Source organism: Medicago sativa, chromosome 3 (assembly GCF_051527215.1).
Source record: "Medicago sativa cultivar Bolivia chromosome 3, Bolivia_mono, whole genome shotgun sequence".
In the NCBI taxonomy this organism is placed as follows: Eukaryota; Viridiplantae; Streptophyta; class Magnoliopsida; order Fabales; family Fabaceae; genus Medicago; species Medicago sativa.
The window spans coordinates 29,250,192-29,263,668 of record NC_140751.1 but is presented as its reverse complement, the minus strand read 5'-3'; the positions used below and the strand labels follow the sequence as shown (position 1 = coordinate 29,263,668).

Sequence of the window (13,477 nt, the reverse complement as noted above, 5' to 3'; positions counted from 1 at the left end):
CTGGTTTCTTGTGTTTGTTAATATATTTGCATATTAAAAAATGGTTATAATTATATTGTACATTTAATTATATAATTTTTTTTTATTAACGTATCTCAGCCGTATCGTATCTTGATTTTTGAAATTTTTCCGTATCGGCGTATCGGTGCAGTATCGTATCCGTATCGTATCTCGTATCCGGGCTTCACAGATATATCTTATCCAAATAGTTAAATTTATAATATTTAATTTAATAATTAATTAACACACAAGAAAAATAAAATTAACCCTTACAGGCTTTCATCGCAGTTGTGACAAAACTCCAGAAAACTCACGCACGCCTACTGAGCACCACCGTAACATATTCGCCGGCGGAAATGTCACTGGTCGATTACGCTTCCTCCTCAGACGACGACGACGTTCCAGAACCCACAGAAGAACAACGAAACGAAAAACAGAAACCCCAATCTCCTCAACAACCTCAACCTCCACAGAACTTGTATGTAATTCCTTTATTATACTTTTTAACTCATTCAATACCTTCATTTTTTGTTGTAACCTTGTATTAGGTAATATTCTAATTTGAATTTCCAGAATTTAATTTAATATGAAAATACTATTTATTGGTGTGTTAATGTTAGGTCATTGATTAAATTCTAGTGTAACTTAGAGGGTAGTTGCAGGGATATTTGATATGCAGGGAGAAGGTTCGAACCCGGGATTCGATAACGTGTGAGTTTCGCCGTTAGGTTAAGTGGAGGATCTTGCCCAAAATAATGAGGGAGCGACAAATACTAATTAACTATCATATTATAGTTTTTAAGAGGAAACTAACATATTATGATTGAAATTCTTAAAAGTCATATAAAAACGGATCGCTTAGTTTTCACCGGTCTTAGTGTCCACTAATTCCATAGATTTTCCTGCAACGAATATTACTCTCATGAACTAACTTCTTTAACCTTTTCACGAAGATGTGAGGACCCTTGTTTATTTTTTGCTGCATCCAAGTAGTAATGCAGCAGCCCTTGCTTATTTGACATTGTACTCTAGCTATAAAGCGTGTTGCTTCTGGGCAACGGCCTAGCATTCACACCAATACATATTTGGTTCATGTAATAGAGATTCAACAAAGCTTTAAGTTGGCAAGAGAAAGGGTATGAAAGTGAAATGGATTACCGAAGAGGTTTTTTTTGGTAAATTTCTTATATAAAAAAATCATTTTCTTAAGTGGGGGAGACATGGCATCCAGTCCATGGGCTCCTTAATAGATCCGTCACTGGTTAGGCTCTTTAAAATAAACAAAAAAGAAAGGAATTTGCATAGAGACAAAGGGTAGTTTGTGTTGTGCCTATCATGAGGATAATATGTATGACTTGAAAGGTAAAACTTGAGAAAATATAAAAGTGTCATACGCTAGGAGGGATTTGTGTTGATTTCTTAGACTTGAAACAAATCTGAAGTCGAAAAGTTTGATGTTGGAAAGTATGGATAATTGGTTATTTTTTATTATTACTCTTTTATAGACAAATGTTAGTGGTTATTCTGGTATGGGAAGAGGGATTCAGTTGTGGTTAGCTTTCTGGTTTAATTCTTTTTTTAGTGGAGAACGAGGATGGGGAGGGGAAGGTTAATTCCTTTTAAAAGTTCTCTATTTGAAACAAAATGAAGGAAATAGGTGTGCAGTTGATAGTATAAAACAAGGACAGGGTTAGAAAGTCGATCCCCGCTAACGCTTTGTTTGAAAGGTGGGAGGGAAGGGGTTTCACGGTAAAAGTAGGAGGAAAGGAAGGGGGAATGGCCTTTTTTTTCTAGCTGGCTCACACACAAACTCATTATTTTGATATTAAAGTTCTGCATGTGTTTACCGATAGTTTCTTCAAGCGACTGTCTTTGATGGCTATTCGAAGATATTGGCGATCTCTTTAGAAAAATATTAAGATAGGAAGTTTGGTACCATTTATTGTGAGAAAGATGGTACAGTCTCATTTTAGTAGTTTGGGCTTGTTTGGATAAGACCTGTAGAAGCCTAATGGATAAGTAAATCAAAGGATAGAACTAGTGCCTAATAGTTTGCGATAAAGAGAGACTAAGAAAAACCGTAGACCAGATCATTAATAACAAGTTTGATTTAAATAATATGTCATTTGACATGATATACAAGAGGAACTAAGAAAAATCACAGGTCTGACCATTAAGAAGGATTTAGATGTAAACAGTTAGTCATTATACATTTTTTACCATAGGACATTATGACATTGTTTGATCATCCAAGTAACTGGCCCCACCTAGCAGGAAGGCTTTTGTCGTGGTAGTTGTTTTTTTGCCATGATGTTTCAAAATTTCAAATTACTCCAAATGGAGAGTACATGACCTTCATAATGTGGTAACAATTTTTTAGGGGATTTTATTTTAGGTATATATTACGATTGTTTGTTCTTGTTGGTGGTATTTTTGTCAGCTGCTGTGGTAGATGGCTTTTGTTGCTGTGGCTGTAGGTTGTTTAGGGTGCTTCACATTGCAACTATAATGAGAATTGTGGTATTTTATTCTAGGCCTTGTGTGCAAGTTCTGTTTGGTACAATTTTTGCCTGATTTGGTGTTTTCTTTGAAGCCATGTTATGTTCTTGAAATTTGTTAGTTGGGTTGAATTGTCAAGTCGGTGAGGTGAGGTGAGGCTTGATGCTTTTCAGCTAGTTTTAATGGTTTCACTAGTTCTTGGTTGCTTTTTGTGACCTTCGCCTCTGATTGTAGGCGGTTTGGTTCGTATCATATTTTCACAATTTTGAGGTTCATAAGTCATTTGGTTTGGTAGCCGTTCTTCGTCTTCTGTTTATGATTTTGTGTTATATTAATACTATCTGTTTGCCAAAGATGAATTTGATATGGTCTCGTGTTTCATGGTGATCCCTGTTTCTGTGGGGGATTCTGTATTTCTTCTTTTTTTCTTCCTGAGTTTGAACCGTGGATTAAATTTTGATTGATTGAAGACTTTAAACCAATGGTAGTGACTGTTAAGTTTGGTGTTGACCTGGGTTGAAGGGTCATACTCTTATGTTCTGCACACTGACTTTTGGATCTGATACGGATTGCAATGGCTTCTTGACCATTGATAGATTCTAGATTAGCTGGTGGTTGTTGCAGTGACTTTTCTCTGTTCTTTTAATGGATGTTCTAAATAAAATTTAATTTTTCGAGTAAAAAAATGTAATCAGCCAGATCCCATCATATTGAATCAGTGGGCTAGATCCCATCAAAACACTGTTTTACCCTGAAAAATACTAACTATAGTAGCATTTCACCTTTCTCGATCAAACATTATTTTCTGTACTCAGTATTTATGCACTTTTGTGTAGGACAAAATCTGGATCTTCATCCACCCAGCGGCTAGAAAATAAACCACAGTCATCATCCTCTTCGGTGGAGAAACTTCCTGACGCTTCACTTCTATTGAATTCACCTGGTGTCCCATCGAGTCTGATGAATGCTAGTGATCACTCCTCTCGAGTTGCTGCAGCTCAAGCTGAAAATGCTTCACGTAAGAGAGACTCAAATGGAAAGGTCTCCTCTTCCAGTCGCAATAAAGTTCCTAGAGCAAACCCGCCTCATTCAAGGAATATACCAGAAACGGCAGCTGGTCTGCTGGTTCCACCTCAGCTCAGTGGAAGGTTAGTAGTGTTGTGTACTTGTGATTAAGATGGCTGTCTGCTTGTTAATTTATTTGTGCATCTGTTGCTGGCTACGTAAAAGTTAGATGTCTTTTCTTCATATCTGAGATTAGTAGATGCTTAATTGATGAGCGGTGACATCAGGTTGTTTTCTTCAGAAATTGCAAACTTCAAAGTTTAAAAGAGTTATGCTGTGTTGTCTGCCTATAATTTTGATTTCATCAATAAAATGCTGTTTTTTCTAATTTTCTTATTGTTTAGTATACTTTGTTATTTTATTTTTGTGGGTGTATGCAGATTTTTTTGTATGCATTAATATTTTGATAAAAGGATTTCTTTATTTAAAAAAAAAGAGAAGTTAAACAAATTAATATTGAATGAAACATCAACTCAAAGATAGAAATCCCTTTGTTAAAACCATGATCCAAAACCCATGACAAAAATAGCTTCTATTAAAAAAAGATTGTTATTATTGAAGTGGTGAACTTCCAAGTATTCGTTTGAGTTGCATTAACAACAAAGATAGCTTCTGTATCTTTGTTACAAAAACCGTAATTGCTGTTGAACAACCTAAAGCCGTTTGTTTCATCTTGTGGCATTTGCCAAATAACATGCATCAGACTTAATCTTCTAGAAGACTCCTTATTAGAACTAGAACACTAGTAGAAAGAAAATAGGAAGAAAAAAAACAAAATATGGTGTATTATTCAGAAATGATCCTTCTGATGATTTCTTGAACTTGTTAGAGATGTTGTTAGGATAATAGAGGAATTAAAGTAGTTGCGAATATTTATGTATGTTAGTTTGAAGGAGTTATAATTATATGGATGATAAGAATGGACATATGTGAATGTGATAGTTGATGTCCAATGAGAAATTATGTGAAAGGGAAAACCCTTAAGGAGAAATCTCTCCCCATTATCAATTTTTTTTTAGCTGAATCAAGAACAAAGGGAGGGTAGCAGAAGAAAGCTTGACATCCCAACTAGGATGGCACCCCAAGACTATCTCCAACCTCACCTTGCTCAGAAAATTTTATTAAAAAAAAAAAAAAAGAAGGAAAAGCTGTACAAGAGAGGGGGATACCAAACCAAAACCCCCTGAAAACAAAGTACAAAAGACCAAAAATAAAAACAAGAGACCTAAGGGAAACAGAACCTAGGAAGTCCGAATCTGTCTCCATAAAAGTCATCTTGAATAAACATGGGGATAGAGTCCCACAAAGAACATCAACCAAGCCATGACCATGATTTGCTAACTTATCCATGCAACAGTTTCCTTCACGAAAAATATGAGAGGAAAGGATGGAAATTCCTCCATGAGTACAATTATACCACCTGTTTCTAAGATCAAAAGGAACTAATGAAGGGTTCCTGAAAGCATGCAACGCACTTTGGGAGCCTCCACCCAAAGATGAAAATAACTCAGCCTCATAAACTGATCTGTGCCCCAGATTACAAGCAGAACAACCCAAAAAAGATCCTCGATAATCACAAAAAATACCACCACAAGCGGCCAAGCCATCAACAACAGAACCATCCGTATTAACCTAAACAAAAGGCAATGTAGGAGCTTTCCAAACGACAGGAATTATAGAGGCAACATTTCTATGGTGAGGAGAAATCAGGAAGGCATTCAACAACCAATAGTCAGAAGGTAAGCGTTTACCAGTAGACACACTACCTGACATGGCAACGGAAGAGAGAATTTTGGCCTTAGCCCCATGAAAAGATAGCGTACCCGAGCCAAATCTAACGGCGTTGCGGAAAATCCAAATGGTGTGAATAGTGTGAACAATAGCCGAAATAAAAATATCACGAATTTGAGAGCTGCACATCCGAGGCACCACATCTAACAAAGAGGTCAGAGAGGACCTATCAAAAGTACACTGCAACTGAGCCTCCAACCAAGCCCAAATGGAGACCGCAAAAGGGCAATGCAGGAAGATGTGAGAGGTACATTCATCTATCGAGTAGCAAAGCACACAAATGGAGACAACCACGGGATCGAAGATTCTCGTCAGTTGGCAATTTATGATGCAAGGCGCGCCAAAAAGTAAAAGAAGAGGAAGGAGGAATGCAGTTCCGCCAAATCAATCCAGCCCAAGGAACAGCCATAGAAGGCGGATGAAGGAAATTAAAAGCAAGCTTAGCTGATAAAGAACCATCTGGAGAGTGCTTCCAAACAAACCGATCATCAAGGGGTGCAATAGGTAAAAAAATATTTTTAATTCGAGACATAACTTCTGGTTGACAAGCCAATTCAGGAGGAATATGCCAACGACCATCCTTGATCAAAGAGTTCAACGTACTGGAGAGGTGCTGCCTGAGAGTAGGAGGAATTTCCAGCAAATCAACCAAAGGAACCCCAAGCCAGTTGTCACGCCAAAGATGAATACAGTTACCAGTTACCGGTGCCAGTCAGCCTAAAAAATTGTCAAGAACTAGGCCAATCTTGGTTCTAATACCTGCCCAAACCGAGGACTGGAAGTGATGCTGAGTAGGCTGACCATAAGAAAAATAGCGCTTCAGAAACATATCCGACCATTGTGATTTTTCAGCCATAAGCTTCCAGCTAAGATTCAAAATGAGGGAATCATTAATGGAACGAGTAGACTTCAAATTCAAACCACCCGCTTCCCAAGGAAGACAAATAGTTTTCCAAGCAACCGTACAAACTTTCTTGGTATTAACATCATCACTCCAGATGAAATTTTTAATCCAACGATCTATAGACTTCAGCAACATCACCGGCCATTAGACATGAAACGAGTAAACTAACATGCCATGAATAATAGATTTAACAAGCTGCACTCTGCCCGTTATTGATAGAAGAGAACCCTTCCAAGTCGATAATTTGACTTTAATACGATCAGTAATAGCTTGAAAATAAATGCTCCTTGGCTTACCTTTAAAAATAGGACAGCTGAGATATTGGAAAGGAATCAAACCAGCAGTGAAACCTAACAAAGTGGAAATAGAATATAAACAGGCGCGCGACATTGACCCCGAATAAAACTTACTCTTCGCATTATTAATCAATTGTCCCGATGCTTCTGAATAGAATTGAAATATGTGCAGTCTCCCCATTCTCAATCATTTATTTAATAATATTGTTTTTTCTTTTCATTTGTTTCATTCAGTTTCTTATTTTCTCTCTCTCGGTTCATAACAGTTTTGTATATGTAAATCTTGTTTTCCCTTCACCCTTTTGATTTTGCAATAATCTGAATTCGGATTCCGGGTTTCATAGATAGTTCTGTTCTGTTCTATCTATTCTTCCTTTTTCTATTCCAGTTCCTAATAGAATAGTAAATTATTGCATTCATGCTATTTTTCATTTTTCCCCACTGTTTCATAGATGATTTCATGGCTGTAACTAATAAAAAAGTCAGTGATCTGCAGATTGCTCTGATAACTAAGTAGATAATCGCCTCGCATATGTTGCCATTCCTTTTTGTACTGTTTGGTAACTTATGCTTTGGTACAATGCATTAGATGTATTGGATTTCTTGCTTCTTTTTATTTTATGTTTATTCTTTTTTTATACATAACATGTTCTCGGCTTAATAAAGCCATTTGATAATGAGTTATACATGTTCTCGTATCTGAAATTGCTATTGTGTTCTTTCTGAAATATATAATATTAATGAATTTCTGATTTTATATTTTTCAGGAAAAACGTTGTTACTGAAGACATAAGCAAGCTATTTGTCCGAAAACATTAGGAACATCCATCTCCTTATAAGTTTATGAATTGAAATCAATTATGAGTGAGAAATCACACCTAAAGATCCAGCACTTCACTTGTTGAAAGTGCTTACTTTTGTAGAATGTGAACTAGAACAAACAACCTTTGAAGCTTGTTTATATCCTTACTGCAGGGTAGTTTTTAGTATTATTCTGGTAACTTCCAGCTTAGCAATGTAAAAGAAAGAATTGTAGGTATGATTTACTTTGCATCATCTTTTTTGAGATTTGCAGGTATGATTTACGGCGTGTTTGGATCCACAATGAGTTCCATCAATGATCAATGTGTTTGAACTATGAAGTTATAACTTGAATTTCCATATGTGGAAGTAAACACTTGCTTAGAATTTCAGAGAATACTGCTGATAAATTGTGAAAAAATGATTAGCTCGTGAGAGAAAATTGTTTCTAAATAACTATAATTTTCATACGAAACTATACTGTACAAGTTATCAGCTATAAATTAGTGGTTTGACATTGCTAAAAAGAGTCTACATCTGACTTATTTTCTAAATAATCATATGGTTTTCTTTATAAAAAACTATTTTGCCAAAAGGATCCATTTTTATGGTAAAAATTCTTCCAAGCTTGATTGTTACCTAGGACGTTTAAATAGTGTTTTTACGAAACAGGTTTTCATTTAAGTTTGAGGGCAAATCAAATTTTTATAAAAGTCATTTTAGACGTAAAAAAATTGTGTTTATCAGATAAATAGTAACCAAAAGCCTTAAATTTGGGATATATATTAATAGGCTCTATATTAAACAATTTAGTCCAATCTTTTTTATATTCCCTTTTATATCTCAGGTTGCGTATACAGGTTAATAGGTAGGTGTATGCTTACTTCATGAGTCGATCATTAAATTTCTTATTTAATATCATTAGAACATTTGTTACCATTTTCATATATAGAGGAGAGGAGTAGATAAAGTTATATAAACTTTTTTTTTTTTTTTACAAAAGCAAATTTAACTCAAATTTAACTCATTTCATTAATGATAATAGTCTCGATACAAGATGACACATAATCATGAATGTGGTAACTGACATAAGATAATGACGTCCTTCCTAACAAATAGACAACATTATTTGATTGTCTTATAATGAAACTTATAAAGTTTGGATAGATTCAAAGTGAAGTTTTGCAAATATCAATAATAGCGCCAACTTTGAAATTAGTGTTAAATCTCCTAGATGTCAATCACTTGCTTTCAATCAAGTTCAATAAACATCTTAGATAGACCTATACTGTCAAGCCATTTCATCGATTCCTTTAAGTTCATTGCCTCTACTTCGTGTGATTGTGGTAGTCTGAATAACTAGGCTGACTGTTTTTGCCTTTATAACTTTATAATAATATAATATGAAGTTTTTGAGGGGATATAATATAAAGTTATATATTTAAACTTTCGGTCAATATATTCATTATATTGATTTGAGTGGTTATTTGAATATGATTGATTTTTCTTATTTTCTTCCTGGTGTTTTTTTCGGCGCAATCTCTATTTAATTCTTTTGTCCATTAAAGAAGAAAAACTTTTGTAGTTTGTGTTAGCACACACGGCAATCAAACCTGCCATTCATGTTTTGTTTAAATTATAATTATTATCGTCACCCCTAAAAAAAAACTACTCAAGGGTTAAAAATGTATGTGTTGTGTGTAACTTCAAAAAAAAAATGTATGTGCTGTGTTTATTCAACAAAAAATAAAAAAGTTTGTGTCCATGTGATACAAGGGTAGCAAGAGTCTAAGAATCAACTAATCACCCGACAAACTGGAAGATATAATATAAATTAATTAAATTGATTCGATTCTTTTCTTTTTATGTTAAGGTTCAAACACTAGGTGCTAAACTAAACTTGGTTTGGTTTGACTGTGTTAGTTTGAGATCTTAAGTGTGCTTCTCCTCAGAGTTTCAGGTTCGATTGATACTAAGGGGAATCGAACATGAAACATCGAACGGGAACATATTTCAAGGTCACAAGTCAATATCACCAGATCAACCCAACTTGGTTATGCTTATATTTTATTGATATTAGTTATTTTGTTTTTCTCTATATTTTTTTTTTACCGAAACAAAGTTAACTATTATCATTAATCATCCAATGTTCAATACAAGAAGGATAAGAATCAAAAATATGGTGACTAGCCCAAGAACATGCCGCCCTAGCTAAACTATGAGCAACCATGTTCGTTTGTCTCCTAACAAACTTCACCTCGAAGTTGGAATGTAAGATAACTGATAAATAATACTAGAATCAATAGCATAGAATTCTGAATCACCCTGGCACGGAGACGATAGAGCTTGCACTAGAGTAGATGAGACTCTAATGTTATTTTAAAAAAAATTGTTTAAAATAATATCACTAACATGCAAAATTAAATCAACAAGTTACATTCTTATTCCCTACCCTAACATGCAATAAATTAACAATAATAACGCTTTTTTTGTTTAAAATATGTGAATATTTGCTTAAAAAAAGTGAAGACTTAATAAATATCCAAATGTTTTAGATTGTTTCTTTGTTTTTTAAACTTTATTTGATTAATAATATGAGTTAAGTTTGTTTTTTTAGGGGATGAGTTAAGTTTGTTTTGCTATTAAAAACTTAATCACATGTACTATATAAAATATAGGGTTAAATATGTTTTTGTTCTATATAAATATATCAACTTTTTGTTTTATTCCCTCTGAAAATTTATTCAACTTTTAGTCCCTATAAAATTTTCAATAAGTACTTTTGGTCCTTATTTTTAAGTTAATTTTTGTATTTTTTTTTAATGAAATTGTGCAAAAATTTGTAGAATATTGTAAAAAAATAGAATTTTTTAATATGACATAAATTAAATATGAATTTTTAACCGCAAAAAATATAAAAATTCATATTTAATTCATGTTTTCTTAAAAAGTTCTAATATTTTTTGGGAGAGATTCTTATAATATTATAAATTTTTCTGTAAAATTTTATTCAAAAATATGAATTGTACATATGAGTTTACTTTAAATGAGGAACCAAAAATGAAGATGAAAAACTTTGTGGGGACTAACAATTGAAGAAAGTTTTGGGGGGACTAAAACAAAAAATTGACATATTTATAGGGATCAAGAACATATTAAATTCTAAAATATAACGCTCACAAAAAAAATCATTTAATTTAAGACTGCAATTTTCGCTTTTTACATAAAAACAGACCTACAAATTATCATCAAACTATTGTTTATTTTCAAGTAGTCCAGTGGCTTACCTCAAAAAAAAAAAATAGTGCTAGATATTCACATAAGTGGGTGGCCAAGATTTGAATCTGCCATACATTTAATATGCAATAACAATTTAATTTATTATTAAAATATTAAATAATATGAAGTGAACATCCTAACATAAATATCTTTGTCGAGCCCCACTTTTTGATAAATAAATTCCCCACAATTGATAAGTGACCAGCCATTTCTATTTCTCATAATCTCACTAGCCTTTCTAGTTAGAAAGATAAATCTAGTGAGTCCAAACCTAAAGACTCTTTTTGTTCAAGAAAAACATTCCCCACTTTTACAATCAAACAACGCCTAACTTATTTGAAAATTTTGCCAAAAGCAAAATATAGGTACTCTTTTAATAAAAGTGGTCCTATACAATTAGAAAACATGAATACCAACTACTTATTACAAACAACACTTGATTTAACATGCAATCAAAAAATCTTATAGCTATCACAATCAATACATCTTGATTGTTAGATCAAGATTAACATTCTAACTTTATATTTGAAATGAAATTTGATTAAATTACATTGAACTAGGGGCTTATAATTTGGACCACAAACAAATCAAACCCATCATATAATTATTCTTCTTCAAGAACACATGCCCTCATACAAAAGAACAAAAACTTTACAAGTGACATGAGAAAACAAAATTGTCTTCATCAAACCAGCATCATGCGGTTATCTCTTTGATCCACAAAATCTTAGCTCATGAACTTCCAAAACTCCAAACAGGGTCTCCTAGAAAGGGGTCATATACACATTCACTAGTCACCACCAACCACTAAAGAAACAGTACATATCATAAATAATACTATTAATAATGAATTTCAATTTCAATTTACACCTCAAACCAACGTGTCAAATTTAAATATCACAATTGTTTGTACTTGTAGTATAATCCACATAATCACTCCAATCGGAACATTTGAATCAAAATCAAACAGCTCAAACTACATCATCTCACTTTCAAGTGAAGAAAATATTAACTTTCCATCCTATTATAAATATTACTTTTGATTATTTTATAGAAATTACAGAAAAACTATAGATACATAAAAAAATTAAAAAAATTTACTATTTTTTAACTAAAAACAATCTATTAATACTAAACGATAGAGTACACCAAAAACAAACACAAAGCAATATTGCAAAAATTAAAAGGGATGAAATTGTAAACGAACTCAAAACATTCAAATTAATAACGTAAAATAACAAAATGCCTACTAATAATGAAAAATATAAAATTTAGTAGAATACACATTCATCCCGTTTGCAAGTTTGATGAGCAAGTCATGAAATTTGTCGATCAAAGTTGATATGTCAATCTAAATTAAGTAAACATTGCAACAAGACGGAAAATTAAACAATGTTGCACCATAGACAACGAACAATACAACGTCGCATGTCGCATCGTGACATAAAATCACGAAAAAAACACGAAACGAAAAACATGATCTATGTGGAAATCACTTATATAATTTAAAAGAGGAAAATAAAATGATTCAAAGGAGTGATACTAACTCAAAACCACTCATCTCCGATGAATGAAGAAGAAGGAAGAGAGAATTTAGAGAGAAACTGAAGCTAAAAAAATTAGGGCATGATTGCTTTGTTCCTATTTATAAGACTTAAAAAAATTGTATCCTTTTTACAAAACTCTTTCTAAATTACAAGACACATTACTTATGTTTTCATTTAAAAAAAAAACCTAATGAAATGAGGAGAAATATCAATATTTTATCTCTCTTAATAATTAAAGGATAATTTTAAAAAGAAAATATATTATTTGAGAAAACTCAAGTGTCATATATAGAATAAATATAATGTAACCAAAAAATTATATATAGAATAAATATAAGACCTGAAATAAGTTTATAACATCTTTCATCTTACAAACTCGTGTAAAGATGAATTAGACTTAATATTAAATACTTAATATATCTTCAAATTTATGTTGGACCTAACTCAACCCTTACAAAATCTATTGTAAGGTGAAGATTGCTTCAACTTATAACCTCATATTTTGACTTTTTTATCCAATGTGGGACTGCCCAACACACCAACACCCTTATGATCGAGTGGGTCAATTGCGATTACTTGATAGCATGTGGTCCAATCAATCTTTGATAAAGTTTGATACATCTGAAAACCTGGGTTAGACCAATGTTTCAAAAACAGATCGTTATCAAGAATTTGACCACATCATAACAGTTTCGAAAGTGGTTGTTACCATTTTCCATTTTAGCGGAGTAAAATAAATTATCAAACCATAATAAAAATGCTACGATCGCGAAGAAACAATGTTACAACCTCGACAACTGGTTGTTAATAAAAATAGACCGAGAATCCCCTTATGTTTTCATATAGAGATCTGAGGTTCACATCAAGATCTTGATAGAGTTTGCAAGGGGCATTGGGAACCAAGTTGAGGTTGATTTCTGCTTATCACCCTCAGACTGATGGTCATATTGGGAGGACAATTCAGTCCTTAGATGATTTGTTGAGAGCATGTGTTCTAGAGCAAGGAGGAAGTTGGGATACTTACTTGTCATTGATTGAACTTACTTATAACAACAGTTTTCACTCTAGTATTGGGATGCCCCTTTTCGAAGCATTGTATGGTAGGAGATGTCGAACACCTTTGTGTTGGTATGAATCTGGTGAGAGTGCAGTGCTTGGATCGAAGATTGTACAACAGACTACTGAGAAAGTTAAGATGATTCAGGAGAGGATGAAAGCACTGCAGAGCAGGCAGAATAGTTATCATGATAAGCGGAGGAAGCCATTGGAATTCCAAGAAGGGGATCATGTATTTT

At 33.2% G+C, this 13,477-nt stretch overlaps 1 protein-coding gene across 1 annotated transcript; it reads left to right on the top strand.

Annotated features, from left to right (window-relative positions):
* Nucleotides 1-269: 269 nt before the first annotated feature.
* On the top strand, nucleotides 270-7,673 carry LOC146936978 (uncharacterized). The gene is made up of 3 exons (XM_085751510.1): nucleotides 270-478; nucleotides 3,336-3,647; nucleotides 7,323-7,673. The coding sequence occupies exons 1-3, from the start codon at nucleotides 357-359 to the stop codon at nucleotides 7,372-7,374; spliced, it is 486 nt and encodes a 161-aa protein (XP_085607636.1). The 5' UTR covers nucleotides 270-356; the 3' UTR covers nucleotides 7,375-7,673.
* Nucleotides 7,674-13,477: the final 5,804 nt, after the last annotated feature.